The sequence below is a fragment of the Antechinus flavipes genome, chromosome 5 (assembly GCF_016432865.1).
Source record: "Antechinus flavipes isolate AdamAnt ecotype Samford, QLD, Australia chromosome 5, AdamAnt_v2, whole genome shotgun sequence".
NCBI classification, from domain to species: domain Eukaryota; kingdom Metazoa; phylum Chordata; class Mammalia; order Dasyuromorphia; family Dasyuridae; genus Antechinus; species Antechinus flavipes.
In genome coordinates, this window is record NC_067402.1 from 143,585,814 (window position 1) to 143,607,825 (window position 22,012).

Here is a 22,012-nt window from a genome sequence, read left to right on the forward strand (position 1 = left end):
TGTAACACCACAAAAAAAGAAGGTTTGAAAAGGTATAACAGATAAATTTTGTGTGCTGTGCCATGTAACAGAGGTAACTTTAACTTCCCTGCAAAATTGGAAAGTCTATTGACTGAAATGCTACACAGCAGCATATGACTTTCTAGTAAAGTGATTTTCTACTTTGCTTCATCTCTAATGCCATCCCAATCTTATCTTTCTTAGCAGAAAGCATCCCTTATTTATCATCAAGAATGAGAACATACCAATGACCCCTCTAAATATAAGCTAATTCCTTGCTTATGTATTTCACACTAAACGTTCATAGCTTATATAGCTCAAAAAATATATAATCACTTACAAGAAAACAACATATCAATTAAGGAGCAACAAGGGCATGCCATGAAGCCTCATAGATGTAAAGAGCAACTCATTATTAACTTGATGATTATTGATCAAGCCACTCAAAAGTGCTCTAACATTTATACCATTCTTATTTTCATAAAACCTTTGACCCAGTACTTCATCCATAGCTTTATAATGCATTGTACATATATAAAATGCTCAAGGAGACTATTTATGTGCACCTTATGGCAGAGTCTTTTAAGCTTCTATTGGTCTGATCAGGCACAGTTGGACACCAACCTGTGATGGGATATGACTCCAACATAGTGATGTCACTTTGGTCCTCTTTGAGAATGAAGGACAGCCAAATATATAAAATAGTTCCAAACAATGAAAGAAAACTGGAAGATCTGATGTCAATGCGGAAAGCTGTTTTCTAACAAAAACATACCTCCAATACAATAATGTCAAGAAAAATCAAAATAAAATGTGGGATCTTCCCGAGAGACAGTTTAAACCTGTCTTCTATTCAGCTTAACCTGAAGTCTTCTATCATTGCTCAGGAATAGGACTAAGTTTGGCTTCCAAGTCAAAAAGGAAGTCACGTCAAAGCATTGCATTACTTAATCTATATGTATGACATCAAGTTATATGGGGGCAGGAAGGTAGTATAGTAGATAGAGTGCTAAGAAGTCTCATCTTCACGAGTTCAAGTCCTGCCTCAGATACCTCCTAGCTGTGTGACCCTGGGCAAGTCACTTAACCCTGTTTGCCTCAGTTTCCTCATTTGTAAAATGAACTGGAGAAGGAAATGGTAAATTACTCTAGTATCTTTGTCAAGAAAACCCAAAATTGGGTCACAAAGAGTTGGGCATTCCACTGAAAAATATATTAAATAGTGACTTCATCCTGTGGAAACTTTGTCATTTGGATTATAATTATATTCTTCTTAATGTGTGCCAAGAAAGAATAAAGACAAGATTTGAACATCAAGATCAAATTAAACTAATGGTTGAAAGAAATACTGAAAAATACCTTTGTTTTCTCCAGGCAAAACATTATTGAACTATGGAAAGATTAGTGCTTCTTAGTAAAAAGGAGAAAGAGGATTGATAATTGTTCTCAGGTCACTCAATTAACAGTTTTAAATTTACATAAATACTTTTGGAATAAATAGACCTCACTTCGGAGAGCATTTATAATAAGAATAATAGATAGTGTTTATATACTGCTTTAAGGTTTGCAAAGTATCTCACATATGTTATGACATTTGTAGCTGACAATTGGTACATACCACTGGATTTATCAATTAGAGCTGAAAGTAGATTATCTCTGGCCAGAGACTATGAACCTGCTAAGCTTTGTCTTTGTTTTTCTAGCTTTTTAGCACAGAGTAAATGTTTAATAAATGTTTCTTGATTGTTTTGTGATTTTTGTTGGTGGAATCCATGTAGAAATTGCAATCCTTTTGTTATTCTCTTATAATTCAAGTTCCATAGTCTGTTGATTATATGAACAAAATAATTACTTTTTTTAAAAAATTAAATGAGGGGCAACTAGGTGGTGCAGTAGATAGAGCAGCAGCCCTGAAGTTAGGAGGACCACAGTTCAAATCTGCCCTCAGATACTTAACACTTCCTACCTATGTGACCGTGGACAAGTCACTTAACCCCAATTGCCTCAGCAAAAAAAAATTTTTTTAATTAAATGAGAGTATTGGAATTAAAATCTCACGTTCTGTATATAGTCTTTAGATAGCTACAAGAAAGTCGCTATCCCAACTTCCATTTGCACTGGCAAGCCAGTTTTCCAGAGGATAGCTAGATTCTAGGAATGCCCTTGAAAGACAGTTCAACTCTTCTAATATTATCAGCTCAAGCTTCCATTAGTGTGTTGTCCCTAATATTACCCCTTATAGTTATTATCACAATTATATATGTATATATGTCATTGATTGACCTAGTGATTAATATCATAATATCATGTAACAAATAATATCAATTATCCTTTACAAAACTATATATGCTGAAAATATATAGTAAGATCCGAAATACAAAATCTCTACGTGCTTTCCCCAGAGATCCACTTAAAAGGACTTACTCTCTCCTATATCACCTTCCTCCTTGGGCAAAGTAAGCTCAAACTCATATTTGCTACAAAGCATTTGTCCCTACTAACCTCATTTCTAATTACAGTATATTATTAGGTGATCTGTTCTTTTGATGCAAGGAATGGCATCTTGGCTACTAGGATGATTTATTGCCATGATGGGTTAAGATGGTTTATTTATTTATTTTTTTGCTGAGGCAATTGGAGTTAAGTGACTTGCCCAGGGTCACACAGCCAGAAGTGTTAAGTGTCTGAGGTCGATTTGAACTCAGGTCCTCCTGACTTCAGGGCTGGTGCTCCATCCACTGTACCACCCAGCTGCCCCTTAGATGGTTTATTCTCAATATCATGCTGGTGCCTCACTGAGTTTGTTAGCAAACTCCATTATGGGCTCCAGTTTCTGGACTTGCTGGAAGCTAGTTCACCTGACCTTTTAAAGTTCAAAAAGTTATAGTTATCTTCAATATTCCTTCAACTAAGAGCAGGAAAGAAGTGACACACAAAGACAGAAGCAACAGCAGAGTTGTCTGCTTATTATAGACCTTGGACTAGGTGGGGACTAAAATGCCTAAGGCCATACCCAGTTCCTGCTTAGTAGCTGATCAAAAAGTCCTTCTTTGCCACAGAGTAAATGGATAGGAATCGGTCATGTTCCAATGTCCACGAGAGGGATTGCTTCAGGCAGAACATGCTGCACATGCTAATAAGGAGTGGGTACTTACTAGCCAGTCACCTACACATAAAATCCCTTTGAAAGCTTCTTCAGGGCAACTCCAATTAAAGACAGGAAAATAGGAACGGCCTGGACCTGGTTCTCCCAAATTTGAGTGTTTGGAAAGGGAGCTGATAATTAATCTCGAAAAGAGCCAGGTACTAAAATTTCCCTGTTCTATCTTTATGAGGGTAATGATTAGAGACATGGAAGATCTACCAACTCCCTAGCTAATAGTAAAAACATAAAAGTTAAACATAAAAAATGCAATTGTTTTAGTCTTATATTAAATCCCATATTTTTAATTGCATCTTTCAGTTTAAAGAACATATAAGCAATATTAGATGTGAAGAAACAAATAAAAATTGTTACCTTTTTCCTCAGTAATTAATTAGCTTGGTCTTCTATTCTACTTCTTTTAGTATTATTTATTTAATAAACTGGAGACCTCCTTTATCAATAGTAATTACTCTTATTTCTCTATATAGTAAATTCATTAATTTCTTATAATTCAATAAATATTGTTATTATTAAAATATATTATTTATTGATAAAGGAAATACATGATAACAAATATATAATCATTTGCCATATTTTGGTTTAATTAGAAATGTCACATCTAAAGTTACCTCAAATTCTCACCAAATCAGCAATTTGCTTTTCTTCATTTGTAAAAATGAAATATCATGCTATTAGTATACTAAAGTATACTTTAGTAAAGTACTAAGTAAAGACTTTCAAAAATTCTCTTCATGCTATAGCTAGGTAGTCCTGTGGATAGATTACCAGCCCTAGAATCAACAGGACCTGAGTTCAAATCTAGTCTCTGACACATTTGACACATTATCTATGTGACCCTGAAAAAGTCACTTAACCCTAATTGTAGCTTCCCCCCCCCAAGAATCCTCTTCATAAGATAAAGGAGAAGTAGCTTGATCAAAAAGGATTTCTCTACCTTCTTTTTCTCTTTCCAGCTTCTCCCTAACCATGATGAGAAATAGTCTCATTCTGTTAAGTTAATAGATTCTCTTAGCTTAATAGTGTTTCTCCCTAGTTTATCTCATAGATCTTCATAGATCAGATGGAAGAAATACCTTCTTTAAATATCAAATAAAATCTTACCTTCTGCAAGAAGCCTTTCCCAGTCCTACTTAATCATAGTGTCTTCCCTCTGAAGTGATGTCCATTTTATCCATATATAATTTGTTTTTACATGGTTGTTTGCATGTCATTTCCCCTATTGGACAGCGAGTCTTTTGAAAGCAGGGACTTTTTTTTGTCCTTGTAGTATCCCTAGCTCTTAGTACAATACTTGGCATTTAGTAAAGTACCTAATAAATAATTATTGACAAATTGATTTATGATACAACTCTCCATGCTGAAGAGGCTGAGGAACCTGCTTTTGATAGTCACAATGATGAGTGATAGAAGTACCTTGAAGAGATTGTAGCATGTGTAACTGGGTTTGGGTCTACCAGCTAGTGGTTAATAGGCTTCTTTGGCTATTCAGACAGTTAAAAAAAAAAAATTTAATTGTGTAATCAGAATAGAGTGGCGAAGGTATTCAAAATGTGCTCATCCACTTTGCCCCTTCTCTTGGTGTGTCCCTTCTACTTGGCTGACTTTTAACTTCTGTAGGACTTCTAGTGAGAGAAGATAAATAAAGCTCTAAGGAGAGCCCACCCCATGTAAGGCTGACATGTGCATGTCAATATAGACCTCATATTTTGTTTTGGTGTCTGTCCTTCCCTTTTAAGTGATGGATACTGAAGATGGCTAAACACTTCTAAGTCTGAAAAGGTCAAGAAAGCAAGCTACCCAAAGTGAGGAAATCCAGGAATGGTCCATGTCAGATCTTGCAGCTAGCCTGGCACTGAAGCCCTGGGGAACAAGGGATAACCTTCAGCAGTAGCTGACATAAGGAGTTCCCATTGGGAACTGAACTTAGTGGAAGTTAAGTCAGAGCCCACTTTCCTCCGGCACTGAGGTAGCAAAAGGAAGAGTGTGCTCTTCGAGGTTGGGGAAAATGTTTGCATTTTTATTTTTATTATTTATTAGAAGTAAATTTTGCTTTGTAAAAGTAGGTAGGACAAGGTTACTTTAGTTATCCTTTCCTCATTGCAAGGATTAGGAACGCTCTGCCCTGGCAATCTGGAAAACCATGTAAAAGTTTTTGGGCTTCTGAACCAGAGAAGGCTGAATTTTTTTTCTTTTTCTTTTATTTTCTTCTAAAATTTGGATTGAGTATTTGGTTATAGACTGTTGTAACTTCTGGCCTTTTTGTGTAATCTGAAGCTTCCTCAAAACTCCACCCCAAATTCCCACTTAATTTCTTATGTTGATCTGCCATACATTGAAACTGAAATGGAGAAAATCACAAAGTAGAAGGGAAAACTGTAGTCATTGGTGACTAAAAGTAAAAAGAATATACAATTCCAATTGAGGTTTGCTTTGATAGCATTAGCAGAAGATACACCAATCCCTCAGGAAAGAGAGACTACTGGCTAGAGAATATACAAATACAATATATACAATATAAATACACAACACAGAGAATACGTATACACACACACACTCTCTCCTATAATATAGCTCAGTAAATCCAAAGACTTTATCTACTAGGTTAAGGACTCACAATTTAACAAAAACATCTAGGAAAACTGGAAAATAAGTCTAGGACAAATTAGGCTTAGGTCAACATCTCACACTATGTACCACAAAAATCATCAAACGTATACATGATTTAGATATAAAATAGCATGTCCTAAATAAATTAGAGTAAGAAAGAAAATGCTATTGGTAACTATGAATAGGAAAACATTTCCTAATCAACAAGGGAAAGAAAGAATCAGAGAAGATAAATTGGAAATGTTGATTATATAAAATTGGAAAGTTTTGCACAAATAAAACCCATGCAATTAAAACTAGGAGGGAAACAATTATTAAGGAAAAAAAAATCTTTGCAAGCAAGTTTTTTTTTTCCTGACAAAGTTCTGGATCGTTTAAGTATACAAGGAATTGATTCTAATAAAATAGCCCGAGTTTTTCTAACAAATATGCAAGAATAATAGCTACTGCCTACTAAATAAATGGTCAAAGTATAAGAACAGTAAATTCTCAAAGGAAGAAGTCCAACCTATCAATATCATATGAAAACTTTTCCTAAGAGAAAAAAGCAAATTCCACCTCACATCATTAATCACCAAAGATAACCAAAAAGGAAAAGAAAAATTGTCAGAGTGGCTGGGGAAAACAATACCACTGGTAAACTTGTGAACTGATCCAACTATTCTCGAAAGCAATTTGGAACTACATCCCAGAAGTCACTAAACTAAATATAGAAGTAAAATTACTAAGCTTTACCCCAAAGAGATAAAAGAAAGTGTACACACAAAAATATTTATAGCAGTTCCTGTTGTCACAAAGAATGGAACCAATGGTAAACTCATTGAGAATATGGTTAGGAAAAGTATGGTATATGAAAGAAATGAAATATTATTAAGATGTAAGAAATGAGGAAATGGATAGTTGCAGAGAAACCTGAGAAAACTTGTGTGTGAAGTAATGCAAAATAAAGTGAGTAGAACCTAGGGAATGATTTAAACATAATAATAACACTATTGAAAAAGAGCCTAGTAAGACTTAACTCTCTTCAAGACCACCCATATTTCCAAAGGACTGATGATGAAGCATACTATCTAGGGAGCAAGACAGAGAGGTGAGAAACACAAGGTATAAATAGATATGCATTTTCAAATCTGGATAATGTGGGAGATTGTTTATTAGACTGCATTTATTTGTTACAAGTGTCTTTTCTTTTTCTTTTTCTTTTTTCCCCAATGAGGAAGGTTTGGTGAGCAGTGGGATGTCGGCAATAATTTGTCCAAAAAAAAAAAAAAAAAAAAAAAGAGGGCCTTTGAAACATATTTAAAAAAAAAAGTACAAAGATAATAAAAAGAAAACCAGAAGATAACATAAACAAGCAGGACAACTTTAAGTTGAGTTTATTATCTATTTTAAAGGGGTATTGTTCATAACAGAGATTCATGTTTTTCCATACAATTCTCCCTTTCATTTGGATTTGTACATGGAGATTCTAATTTATTTGGTGTTTGTTAATTTCATAAAATAAAATTTAATTTTTAAAAAATACATTATTAGCTAGGAATTAAAAATGGCCTTTGATTATTTAAAAAGTCTGGTATGCTCCAGCTATATGAGGGTGAGAACCCAAATCATTATGCTAAAAGTTGTTAGAAAGAAGTAGAAGACTGCAGCTTGAGTTTTGTTTTGTTTTGTTTTGTTTTGTTTTCCTTTTCCTTATACTTTGTTACTAATTATTGTAATCATGGAGTAAAAAAGTAAATTAACCACTCCAAGTTTGATTTTCATAAATAAGTATTTAATTTGGTTTATCCATAACATTGGTATATAATTTCCCCAAGACTTCTTAATTATAAATAATATTTGAAGAGTACATGAAAGGCTTATAAAGCACTTTACATAAATTACTTCACTCATTTCTTACAACAACCTCATGAGGTAAGTGCTATTAAAACCAGATCCATTTTGCAGATTAGGAAACTGTGATTTAATTTTATGGTTATTCACCTAAGAAATAACAGCAACAGGCTTAGAACACAAGTCATTCTGGACTTCCAGTACAGCATTCTTTCAACTACACCATGCTGCATTAAATTACCATCTTCCACTGCCATGTCTGAAGAACAGAAAATGCAGATGTCCCAAAGAACAATGGGAAGAAATATGGAGGGTATAAGCAGGCTTCAGCATATTACTTAGTATGACTTAGACATAAGAATGATGGGGAAAGATAATATCCTGAAAATATGTAATCAGAAATGGAGAGTATAGTAAGAGCAAAGAATAACAGATGGACAACCCAAGAGATGAAATGGTACCCATGGAATGCCCAAAGACACAGGAGGACCTCTAATAAATCAGATAACTCCTCTTAGGAGTTTTTATGGGAGGGAATGAACTGAGATGTCATAAGATGAGAAAACATGAATGGGTTGTGGTCTATATGTTGAATCAACATAGTCTTAGTTGTTAGTCTTAAGTTGTTGGCCCAGATCCATCTAGCTTTGCTCCTCTAATCATCACTCATGTAAAGAATCATAGGATAATAATAATATTATTATTATGATACAATTAATTAATCATAATTCTAGACTGTAAGGACGCTTGAAAGTTATCTAGTTTAATTTCCTCAGTCAGTCAAACAGCAAGCATTTATTAAGGGCTTACTATATACTATAAAACATTGGAGATAAATAAACAAAAAAGGCAAAACCTCACCAAGCTTAAGTGACTTGTCTAAGATCATAAAAGTTATAAGTGGCAGAGTTGGGATATTAACTTAGGTTCTATGATTTCAGGCTTTGTGCCCATCATATTGATTCTACAGTTTACCCCACAACTTACCACTTGTGTCCATAATGGTCCCCATAAGGGGACCCATAAGGGAAAGAAAAAATAATAGAGGTTCTGATAGGTCGCTCTAAGACTTAGTCATAAGAACATCAATGTTGCAATTAAAAAAAAGGAGGGGCTCAATTTTGAAGGTAGAAAGAAGAGGAAGAAGCAAAAAATAGAAGGGTAAAGAGAGGCTGGGGAAAACAATAGAGGAGAGGCAAATAGGATAAAGAAAAAATATCTGACAACTTCCCTGCCAAAATAATACTTCTTTAATACTTGAAAGATGTATGGCTTAATCAGTGTGGGCATTTTCTATGCTAACCCTTCTCTGTATACCTTAGCAGATGTCTTCATAAATTCTTATGGTCAAAAAAAATTCATCATCTGAGAACCAACCTTCTTGTCATTTGCCCGTTAGCAATCAGCTAGCTGATTCTCAAATGATAATCATCTAGTTCATCACCAATTCTATCCTCCTTCGTATCTTGATAGGACTTTCCATAATTTGTAGTCCTCTACTGTACCCTTTGAGATCTCACGGTCATTCAGCATTTTGTGACAAAGCAAAGCAGTAGAATTTCAGTGCAGGTGAAAACAACACAGATGGCCTTTAATTCTTTAAAGAACCCTTCCCCAATAGCCTTAAAATCTCTTTTACTTACTCAAATATTCATTGAAAGTGTTTCAAAGAAACCAAATGGCTTGGCTGGAGTCACATTAGAGAAATTATGTAAAGCTAAAGAGGCAAAGAATTAAGTACCTGAAGGTAAATTGATTGCATGCAGAAGGGTTGTCATTAATGTCTTCAATGATGAAGGTTATCTGAGTGCGGTTCTCCTGACCCCCTTTGGGTCTATCCTTCACAAGAACTTCCAGAAGGATGTTTGGATTCTGTTTCAATTTACCAGCATCTCGATTTACCCTACTGGCTATTTGAATGGAACCAGTCACTAATCAGATAGGAGACAAAGGTAAGAACTTGCCCTTTTGAAGAGGAAGAAAGAATAGTTACATAGGAGCTTAACTAAACTTTATAAACAAAAAATTAGGAACAAGATATCCTTATATGACAGTGGCCCGTGATGGGATGGGATTGGTTTTCATCAATTTTGGAAGCTCATCAGACCAAAGATTTAGTAATAGCATGGCCATCTAGCCCAGCGCCTTCATTTTATAGATAAGGGATCTGAGATTCAGATCAGTTAAATGATTAGTCCATGCTCACAGCAGAGAATTAGTAGCGGGGGGAAAAGTTTCAAACTAAAGTCTTGAATTCAAATCCAGTGCTTCTCCCACAGTGTTAGAAGACATGTTCCTTGGGAACTCAAATTAGTGTTGTAGTGTTCAATCACTTTCTTCATTCCCCATTTAGGGTTTTCTTGGCAAAAATACTGGAATGGTTTACTATTTCCTTCTCAAGATTGTTTTACAGATGAGGAAACGGAGGCAAACGGGGTTAAGTAACTTGCCAAGGGTCACACAATTAATAAGTGTCTTGAGATCATATTTAAACTCAGGAAGATGAGACTTTATCTGGCCACCATGCCATCTAGCTGTCTTAAATTAATTGTTGATATTCAGTCATGTCTGACTCTTTATGATTCCTTTTGGGGTATTTTTTTTGGCAAATCTAATGAAGTGGTTTGTCAATTCCTTCTCCAGCTCATTTTACAGATGAGGAAACTGAGGCAAATGGGGTTAAGCGACTTGCTCAGGGTTGCACATCTAGTGGATATCTGAGGCTAGATTTGAACTCAGGTCCTCCAGACTCCAGAGTTGGCACTCCACTGTATCACCTAGCTGTCCCTCCCAAATTAGTATTACAGAATATTGAAATTAATTATTAGAGAGAATTGAGATTGTAATAGGACTGGGCTAGATGGGATGGGGCTGCCTGAATGTGTAATAAGTGTAGACATCTTGTGTAGATATAATAAGTAGTGTATAGATACATCCATATATATAGTGTGTATATAATAGTTATAATAAGTGTAGATATCATGTCAATGAATAGGTATAATCACATCTTACATTTATCTAGCACTCTAAGGTTAGCCAAGGGCTTTACATACAGCTGGAGGCATCTGGGTGCGCAGTGGATGGAGTACCACATTGTTCCCCATTGTACCATATTATTTTCTCTACCAATGCAAATGGGTGTCTTTCCTGCAAGTTCTAGTCTTTAAGACCTTATTAAGACAATGAGAAGGTGAGTGAATTGTCTAGGATCACAGAGCCAGTATGTCAGAGGCAGACTTGAACCCAGATCCTGGCTACCTATCCACTCTGACAAATATAGTGGTATGGAGGAAAGGGCAGGAAAAGGATGAAGGGAGGGAAGTCATGGCTAAATGTGGCCACAGGAGCTTTCCCTGTCATTATAAGATATCTTGGTCCTATAGAGGACCATCGTCCATTGGTCAACGTGATTCTGTGCAATATTATACCATAATAATAACAATGGTCCCAGTTCTCTGACAAGTTTAAAGAATATGTTCAAATTTAACTATATAATAATAATAATAATAATAACAGTCCCAGTAGTCTAACAAATTTAAATCACATGTTCAAATTTAACTATTGTTTAGGTAAGCTAAGTAAGCTCCACAAATTTCCATCATATTATGCAGTTTCCAGAGGTGGGCAACCACTGCTGCTTCCTTTTCCCCTTCCTCATCCTTTTAAGAAAAAGCATGTGCAAAAAGTGCAAAGTGCACACAGCCCCCCAAATTACAGAGTTTTAAGTGCCTTATTGTTCTACTAAGGTAGCCTATAATATAAGCCTATAGGTTTATGCAAAGAAAGCCATCTGAAAGAGAATGTCTTTCTTGCAATAAAGAAGCATTTTATTTAACCCTTTTCCTGTGACATGGCCTGGTAATCTTATAAAGGGAAGAGGAGAATCCAATAAAACATTGGCTTTATAGTGTTTCTTACAAAGATATCAAAGTGCTATTTTATTGACTAATTCATCTCTAACAATACCTCACATTTGTCCAGGTAAATATATGTGTGTGTGTCTATATATCCATTTAATATTTTTCAACTGGTTCCTCAAAAAAAAAAAAAAAGGTAAATTAACATTGTAGAAGAAAAACAACAACAACAACAACAACACCACAAATCCTTATTGCAGAGGTCAATTAGTTCCATAGCAACAGTGTTATAAATAGAAGATGTTTCTTGAGATACCAAATTAGTATTAGAGACTTTAAAATTAGTTGTTACAGAGAATTGAGACTGTATTAGGGCTGGGCTGAACTGGATGAAGCTACTTGAATGTCTAATAAATGTAAATAACTGATATACGAAGTTTATCAGAGAATAACCATAATCATATCTCACATTTATAGGTTTGCCAAGGATTTTATATATGTCTGAAGGCATTTGGATGAGATAGTGAAAAAACCTGGAGTCTGGAAAGTCTTAATTCAAATTTAGCCTCAGTTACCTATTAGCTTTGTGATTCTGGACAAATTACTTAACTTTTGTCCGCCTCAGTTTCCTCATCTGTAAAATATAGATAATAAGATTACTTATTTCTTAAGGATGTGATCGGGATAAAAGAGAGATTTGTAATATGCTTTCCCGACTTTAAAACATTAATAAATGGTAGCTATATATATGTATATATGTGTGTGTGTACACATACATCTTATATACATACATATAAAATTTATTCCTCACAATAAATTTGTGAGTCAAGTGCTATTATTTTCCCATTTTGTAGAAGAATTGTGGCTCATAGCCTCAGAGTAACATGCCCGGGACTAGAAGACTGATGAGTGTAAAAAAGGCATTCACATGGCCATATCAAAAGATGCATATGGCAGGCTCTGTACGTGCACATGTATGTGTGTATGTCTTACACTGGTTTATTATGAAATACTCATTGTGGGTGGTGAGTTGATAGAGGAGCCTGCCCGTAAAGTCTTCATCATCGGGATCCTTGGCTGTGATATTGGCTACAATAGTCCCAGGGCTCAGCTCCTCTGGAATTCTGTAAACTCTTCTTGAGCTGAAACATAAATAAAGCAGAGAAGCAAGTCAGTGTTTGGAGGAGGTGATGATCTAGATTAATAAGTAGAGAGAAAATGAGATCAGTTTTCATACTCTCTCCTCCATCTAATCTCTGGACGTGATTCTCTGGAATTTCTCAGGGAATTCTTCCAAAGATCAACCAGAAGGGCTAAGGATGCTGCTGGAGGACAAGCTGTAGCAAGGTAACTACAGAGCTGCATCTGAGAAATTGAAATCCGGTTATGGGAAACAATTAAGACTTTAAACATAGTAATGGAAATCTATTTAAAATCAACAGCAACAGAAACTGGAAAAGGAATGGATGCCATCAACTGGAGAATAGTTGGGTAAATTGTGGTATATGAATGTTATGGAATATTATTGTTCTGTAAGAAATGACCAGGAGGATGATTTCAGAAAGGCCTGGAGAGACTTACATGAACTGATGCTGAGTGAAACGAGCAGGGCCAGTAGATCATTATATACATCAACAACGATACTGTATGAAGATGTATTCTGATGGAAGTGGATTTCGACAAAGAGACCTAACTCAGTTTCATTTGATCAATGATGGACAGAAGCAGCTATACCCAGAGAAGAACACTGGGAAATGAATGCAAACTATTTGCATTTTTGTTTTTCTTCCTGGGTTATTTTTAGCTTCTGAATCCAATTCTCCCAGTGCAACAAGAAAACTGTTCGGTTCTGCACACATATATTGTATCTAGGATATACTGTGACATATTCAACATGTAAAGGACTGCTTGCCATCTGGGGGAGGGGGTGGAAGGAGGGAAGGGGAAAATTGGAATAGAAGTGAGTGCAAAGGATAATGTTGTAAAAAATTACCCAGGTATGGGTTCTGTCAATAAAAAGTTATTTAAAAAAAAAAAAGAATAGGATTGAATCTATATAAAAGTTCAAGAATGCAGAAAAACAAATCATTATTTTGATAAGTATTCCAATTAAAAAAAAATCAACAGCAACAACAACAAAAGTAAATCCTGAAAGGCAGGAAATGTCTTGGTAATTGGTAATTTGTATAACCAATTATACAAATCCCCATTTTGGTTTATCTGGATTATAATCTCATGAAGTATAAATACAGTTCAGAATTCTATGTAGTTAGTACTTTAGTCCTATTGCATTCAAGTTTTTTTTTTTAATTCTGAAATTAAACACCAAAGGGGGAAAACGGGAATTTGTGTGTGTGTGTGTGTGTGTGTGTGTGTGTGTGTGTGTTTTGTACAGCTCCATTATCAGTTAAGTGACCTAATGCATAGCATGCTGGACTAGGAGTAAGAAAGGAATGCACGTTCTACTTCATATGCTAGTATCCTCATATATAAACCAGAAGTAATAATAATAGCTACTTCACATGATTGTTGGAAGGATGAAATGAGATAATTAAGCTCATGGAAATTAATGAGTACAGCAAGAAGTTTTATTCCAATGGGAAAGACGATACATAAGGGGAATATTAGTCAAGGGAGTGAGAAATGATCTAGGAAGTCACAAAAAGATGACTAGAACTGTAGAATGGTCCAACATGAGCAAATCTTTTCCAAAAGCAATGGTAGTGGCTTGGTTCTAAGGGCAAAAGATGGAAAAGAAGAGGGTGAAGGAGGATGGGGTACTCAGCAAGGCAGAAAACATCCAGAGTAAAGAGGAGGACTCCTGATCAGAGGGAATCAGATGCTCTCCAGAGAAAGAATTGGGAGAGACCTGGGTCCAAGCTCTGACTCTCACTCACACCTGGTGTGTGTGACCCTGGGCAAGTATCAGATAAAATACAAGCTTTTCCGTGATAAGTCCTTAATAAATGTTTGTTTGAATTGAATTGGATAATGCATGGTTCCATAAAATAAACAACAGCAACACCCTAAAGAATTTCTACTTTTAGGATGTGATAGACCCTGCCAAAACATGCAGCTGTTTACAAACATGTTTGCTCTTGCATGGGCAAAGCATCTGGGCAACTGACAGCCTCATCATTTTCCATCTGGATGACTGGATGTCATCTGAAGAAAACCTCTGCTAGTTTCTTTTCCTAAACCTAAAAGGAGAGCAACGAAAAAGGTTCTTGACAGATCTCAAGGGTGAGGAAACACCCGGCCAAGGTGCTGCTATCTGTGAATTGTGCTGTGAGTCAATCACTTTACTTAGGGACAATTTAGTATGAGCCAAGCACCTTTACAAATTCTGTCTCCTCTGAACTCTGAAAACCAACTCACTTTCCCCTGCAAGATCCTGTTAACCTGATTTTCCACTTCTCTGATCAGAGCAGTGCAGCAGAATGCGCTTGATTCGAGTCACACTCCACCTTTCGCTAAAGGGTTGCTTGTGCGTCAGCAGTGATGTACGGTGACAGTTCCTGACCCTGCATCCAGTCTTTGATGTCACAGCCTATTTATAAATAGGCCATGCTGTGGCTCAGAGATATGGGGTGTCAGCTAAAATCCCTATTTGTCTAGATTTCATCCAGGAACCAGCACTAATGCGTTGTTTGTTCCTTCCGGGAGATACTTGATACTGTCTCAACCAAGCTTAGAGCAGGTAAATTTTTCCACCATCCAGGTATCGAAAAGTTTCATATTTAGGGTATGCATGCTAAGTTATAGGACTGAAATGTCAAGAACGTTAAAGTAGAGGTCACAGGATGGTAGGTGGAGAGCTTAAAGGGACTGTCCAATTCAGCATTCTCATTTTAAAGACAAAACAAATCTTATCTTTGATAAGATTTGAGCAAGAGAACTCAGAGTAAGGTACAAACAGGATTTGCCCAAAGTCACACAGGTAAGCATCAGAAGGGCAAGGGAAGGAGAAATTAATTCCGTTTATAATAAAGAGATATGATAATTTGTCAGATATCTTGGGTGGTTCTATAACAAAAGATTATGTGATTGCTAAAGCATCTCAGTAATAAGAAATGATATATACATTGCATGTGTGTATACATATATATACACACACACACATACATCTGTACACATATATATCTTTATTTTTATATACATATATAGTGTTTTAAAGTTAACAAAATATTTTATATTCATAACTTTATTTGAGTCTCCCAACAGGTTTATGAGATATTACAAATATCATTCTTGTTTAACAGATGAGGAAACAGGGTAAGCAAAATTAAGTGACTTTGCCCACAATCACTTTAAATGACAGAAGTGGGATTCAGCATAATAGATAAATAGGTGTAAAACCATTAACCCCTCATTTTATAGAGGAAGAGATTGAGGGCCAACATGTCCAAGATCATCCAGATAGAAAGAGGCTAAGGCAGGATCTGTTCCTTGGTCCTGACTCCAAAGCTCATCTTCTTTCCATTATGCTACAATATCTCTCAATTTCCTGTTTCCAAGTCCAGCACTCTATCCACTTATACCAGGCTGCCTTTCATCTTCCATTGGCTTTATTCACATCTGTAAATGTAGTTAAACTAAGCAACTGTTTTTCACATTTTCCTAGTGACTAACTCCTCTCTTGCATGTGTTTTGGGGGACCAAAGAGACAGGCAATAAAAGATACTGTGCCTCTGTAAGCCAAATAACAAAAGTATACTAGGGTGGACTTCAAAGATGGAATAAGAAAGATCAGAGCATGTAATGGTGACTATACCCACTGAGTTAAGCCATCAAATAAAATTATATACTTTCCCCATTACCCAAAAATAGATACCAGGCCTTCCTCACCACAGGGAACCATCCCAACATCTTTTTTCCCAAAAAGACAGGGAAATGAAAAAAATATAAAAGGCTGGATCCGGAATGAATTGATGAGAGAGACAGGTAGACAGAGATAGAAAAACAGACAGAAAGTCAGAGAGAAAGACACACAGAGAGAAACAGAGAAACTGAAAAATCAGTCATTGCTTTCTTGTCTTTCCCTTAGGATAAAGATCAGCAAGCATGAAAGCCCTTTGAAATTGTACCTCTCCACTTTCCCACTTCAGTGAGGGATCCCTTAATCTCTTGCAAAGAACCAGAATAGGAGAAGGGGTGAGCTTTGGGCTTACCTGGTAAAGTAAGGACTTTCATCGTTAACATTTATGATGTTTATTAGGAATGTTCTTGTGGTTTTAAGCCCTCCAATGTCCTCTACTTCTACATCAATCACATAACTGTCAGGAAGAAAAAAAACCTGTTAGGATTTCAGACGTTCAGAAATTGTGAAAAATGAAGTGAGAGGGAATGGTGAGAAATGACCCTCTTCTTTTCCCTCAATTGCCAAATGATGCTTCTCAGAACAACAAAAGAGCCCCAAAGATAAAAGTGAAAGCTAAGATGTCAGAATTGGAAGGGACCTCAATAGCCATGTAGTCCAAAATCCTCATTTTGTGGATGAGGAAATAGTCCTGCTAAGATTTAAGTGACCTGCCTAGGGTCCCACAGATAGAAAATGGCAGTGAGGTATTAAAGCTCAGATCCTAGGAGTACTATATTCAGTGCTTTTTGATAAGATTTGAGCAAGAGAACTCAGAGTAAGGTACAATCAGGAGAAATTGCCCATTCTTCTTCCATTTCTTCAAGCCCTCTCTATTTCTTTTCCTTTTCTTTTTTTCTTTCCTTCTGAGTAACTCACCTGTACTTTGGAATTTTACCTGCAACCATATCAAGTGGACTGTGCCTCTATTCTTTTAATCACAAGGTAGAGAGAAGACCTAAAGTTAAATTCATCTGATTTAAGAGTCCCACCCTCCCCTTTCCAAATCACTTTTATTGAGGCTATTGGATGTTTCCAGCAATCAAAACTGAGTCAGTATAAAGGTAGTCCTCCCCTGCCATTTTTTATTTTCAGGATGGAGGGAGGAAGAGTGATGAGACGAGGACTGAGTAAACTCTTTCAAATAATTTCCTCAACTGTGGTTTTCATGTTTAAATACTATCTTTGTGGAGTGCAGGAGGGAAACAGAATACTGAAGGTTACACAGACTCTCCTCTCTTGAAAAGCCTTCATCCATAATGTTTCCTCCATCAGTGATTGCGCTCCCACCTATCTTCACAAATGCATCCAAACAACTATAAAAGAAAGGGCACTGGCCAGTCCCTACCTGTTGTTTCCTGCTTCAAAATCAAATGTTGCAGTGGAGAATAGGATGCCATTTGGAGAGACACTGAAGTACTTCAAGGGAGAGATCATGGCAAACTAAAAAAAAAAAAAATAAATGATTATGAGTGAGAGGTAGTGTCTCTTTTCACCAAAGAAGTATGTGTTTAGCAGTCACTGTAAACCAGTGACTGAAAAAATAGTCCTGGTCAATAGAATGCTTTGGTTTTTTGGGTTTTTTTTTTTGAATGATCTCCCAAAATAGAAATCCTAGGACTTAATAGTTTCTTGGCGAGGAACTATCAGGATCTGCCAGAGGCATTGAGGCTCTGCCCTGGGAAGGAAGCCATTGGCTCTTGCAACAGTGGGATGCCTATAAAAGGTGTCCAGTCTGAGAAAGACCTTGCTTCAATTGAAAATCCCCTTGTATCTGGCAGGCTGTGACTACTTCTGTTTTCCTACATACATACCTGGCTTTGCCCCCATTCACTGCCTTGGCTTCCTTTTTGTGTATGCTTCCTGGCTCTGATCTGTATACTTTGGCCTTCCTGAGTTCTAGCTTGTCACTCTATCTCGAGGACAGCCCAGCATGAGAGGGACACCCTGGCCTGTGAGCCAGTACACAAGGGACCGATCCAAAGAAAATACAAAGCCCCACCATCTGTCAGCACTCAGTAAAATTCACCCATAGCTCCAGACAGGGCCTTAATATGTGTACCAAACAATCTGATGCTGGCTGTAGTCACTGCTCATTAACCAGGGGTTTCTAGAGCCATTATTGGATTACTCAGCTGAGTTCCCAGTGGGAGAAAAGAGAGAATGCACAGAAAACAGAAGGAAGAGTTCCTCTAAGGTCATCAAAATTTTTAATCTCTGTTTTTGACAATGACACTTCATAATGCCAAAAAGAGTAATTCTGGCAGTTAGGACTAGATAGATCATAGGCTACAGAATTGGGAGGGACCTTGGAGTTCAATTAGTCCAAAGGTTTCTAATCCAAGGTCCACAGATTTGTTTTATCAAAAAAAGAAAACTTTATTGACTGTATTTCAATATAATTGGTTTCCTTTGTTAACCCACATATTGTATTTTATACATTTTGAAAAGTTGTTCTGAGAAGGGGACCCTAGCCTTCAGCCAGACTGCCAGAAAGATACCTCACACACAAAAAAGGTTAAGAATATTTGACCTGGGGATAGCTAGATGGTGCAGTGGGTAGAGCACCGGCCCTGAAGTCAGGAGTCCCTGAGTTCAAATTTGGTCTCAGACACTTAACACTTCTAGTGTTAAGTCACTAGACCCCAATTGCCTCGGAAAAAAAAAAAAGCAAAAAAAAAGTATGTATCAGAACTAGGCCTAAACCCAGATCTATAATTCTTTCCATTACACCAATGTTGATTTTCTCCCTCGTATACAAGGGAGAGTTTAAAAATGACACTGAAGAACAGTGAGAAGACCAGTTTAGCTGGACTAAAGAATGCACAAAAAAAATTAATCTACAATAAAGCTAGATTATAAGATGGGAGTCATGTTATAAAGGATTTGAAATGCCAAGGATGTTTGTATTTGATTCTAATTGATATGAAATCACTGGGATTTGCTAATCAGGGCAATGGCTTGGTCAGACCTGTGATTTGGTAATATCCTTCAGCAGCTGTATGGAGGAAGGAATGGAAAAGGAAGAAGCTGGAAGCAGAGGCCATTGGGAATGTTATTGTAATTCGTCAGGCAGGAGTGTCTGATCTAGAGTGGTGATGGTATGAGTGGAAAGAAGGAGAATAGATTTTAAAAATGTCATGAAGGTAGAAATGACTGGCTTTGGCAACTGATTGGGTAAGGGACAGTAAGGAATCCATGATGATGCTGAAGTTGCAAATCTGGATGACTGAAAGGATGAAATGGAAAAGTCCAGAAAAGTAGTTAGTTTAAGTTATATTTTGAATATTTTGAAATGGAGATGCTTAAAAGAATGCAGTTCAAAATATCCAGTAGATAATAGAACTGGAACAGGAATGAGATTAAGATATATAGATCTGGGAGTAATCTTCCCAGAGAGAAAAACTAAACATCTGGAATTGATCAGGGGAACAAGAAACATTATATAAATAGAATACATACTATACAAAAAGTCAAGGCAAATGTCTTCCTTCTTGTCCCCACCCCCCTTCACATTCACACACACACTCCCATTCACACCCTTATGTTGAAATAGCTTCAGTATCTAATTTTTCAAATTCCCTTTTTGGGAAAAAAAAAACAAATTATTTACAGACACATACAAATACACACACATATATTTATGTACATATGTGTGTGCATATGTATATGTATGGATACACATGCAATACATTTGTGTGTTTTTATATATTTGTTCTTAGCAATGCTTTACTAGTGTAGGAAACTTTCTTCAGTCTCACCTCCACTAATGCATTCCCTTTGACAATAAATTTAGCAGGAATGTATAGTAATGGACTAGAGAAAAAGCTAACAATGCAGATTTTTGTTTTCAGAGCTGTAACTAGGCTGGGCTAACTGGAGCTTTGCCCCTGGGCATCAAAATTTAGAGGTTTCTGATAGAACTTACACTTCTTCAGCAGGTGGAAAAAGCTGAGTTTAGCACCAAGTTAGCAAGAATAATTGCTTAAAATAGGAAGCTACCAGATGCTTCCACCCCCTGGCTGCCACATCCATGGTGAATTCTTTCTGCCTTCTATCAGGTACCAGCCTCAGTATGTGCTGGGGTGTCTACCTCCTCTCTTCTCTGATCCCCCCCTCTATATCTACTTCTGAATTTATCTTAAAAAGTTGACTTGGGGGTTCATGTCATGTTGCTTGTCCTGACTTATACTATGAAGCTTGCCCTAGGTGAAAAAAATGCTAGTTAAGGATCTGTTTTTTTTTTTTAATGGTCTACTTTCCCCATACTTCAATTTATTTAAGATCAAGCTTATTTCTTTCATCCTTGAATCTATTTGCCGTGTCAATGGAAATGGCCGCCTTTATAGAGACAAAAAGAGAAATAGCAGACTCAAAATATTGTGCAGCATGGACATTTGCCAGTAAATCCGTACAGCTTTCTGAACATTCTGGCATTCTCCATTTTTAAAGGCTTGTTTAACCAAAGCAGCTCCCCTGATATTCATTCTTCGAAAACAGAAATTAAATAGAATGGAAAGCAATCCCAGCCCCCCTCTTAGCCTAATACATTTAACTGCAGTTGCGGAGAAAGTCGCTGAGTAATCAGATCAATTCCGTTAACAAATTCTTGTCAAATGGCCTCTCCAGTTTCCCTGCTGGGAATATTGCTTTACCAGCCACCCAATGTTTCTACATTTGCAGTCCTTTATTATAGCTGTGGTTTGCTCAGCCACTCAAAGGCTCCAGTTTGGGAGACAAAGAGTCAGCATTTCCTGCCCTGATCACCCTTCATTGAATAGCTGGTCTCAGAGGGGAGTTGAGATAAGTCGTGCCCCAGTTTCCTGAAATGTCAGCTTCCCCAGAGGAGTCAGGCTCTTTCTATCTTAAAGTTTGGGCCCTAAACAGCAAACATACTTCTTAGTACTCCAACTGTATGTTTCCATTTTAAAATAGGATGTCCCAATCCTTTGTTTTTTAATTTTTTACTTTAATCAGAACACTGCTTTTGTTTAAAGCTTTTTTTTTTTTTTTTCCTTCTCCACGACAGGGTTGTAAAAATTTGAAAATGTTGCAACAGCCACCTCTCTTGCATAGTTCCCACAAATGAAACCAAAGGAGGATCTTGTGGGCAGGGCAAACTGCCATCTTAGAGTGTGTAAGAGATAAGATAGGAATTCTGAGCATATTTTTTCTGTTCCCCAGAGATTTGAGGAGAATGAATTTCAAAGATTTCAGCAAAATTAGTAATATTAATAGGATTCCATGGTCTGAGATGCTACAAGAAAGTCAACGCAAGAAGAAGAGGAGGCTGTAGAGAAAAAAATTATTATATTTTCTTTACAAATGATTGATGTGGAAGAAAAGGAGGTGTAGCACTTACATGGGTGTACCTTCGAGTTAATAAGATTGATTTGTATTCCCTGAGAGGCACTGCCTGGATGATGGAAAGGACATGGGTGGGAGGAGGAAAATGAGGCAGGATTCAAAATATATTGGGGATCTGGATTTCCTGAAGTGAAGATGGCAGAGTAAGCAGTAAATTGCCATAATTCTCCCATACTCACCTTCAAACAACTATAAAATAGCCTCTCAAAACAGAACAAAACCACAGTAGAACCAGCAAAAAAAATTGGGGAGAAACAATCTTTTAGCCCAAGAAACTTGGAAGTTCACCAAGAAAGGTCTGTCTCACTTGGGCAAAAGGGGAAT

At 36.7% G+C, this 22,012-nt stretch overlaps 1 protein-coding gene across 1 annotated transcript in view; it reads right to left on the reverse strand.

Annotated features, from left to right (window-relative positions):
- Positions 1-22,012, reverse strand: part of CDHR3 (cadherin related family member 3) — a 94,468-nt gene that overhangs the window by 40,617 nt on the left and 31,839 nt on the right. The window contains exons 5-8 of the mRNA XM_052000961.1: positions 17,670-17,764; positions 16,635-16,739; positions 12,457-12,605; positions 9,348-9,537 (exon numbers count right to left, since the gene is read on the reverse strand). Coding sequence (XP_051856921.1) covers positions 9,348-9,537; positions 12,457-12,605; positions 16,635-16,739; positions 17,670-17,764 — 539 coding nt within the window. The remainder of the gene's footprint in view (positions 1-9,347; positions 9,538-12,456; positions 12,606-16,634; positions 16,740-17,669; positions 17,765-22,012) is intronic.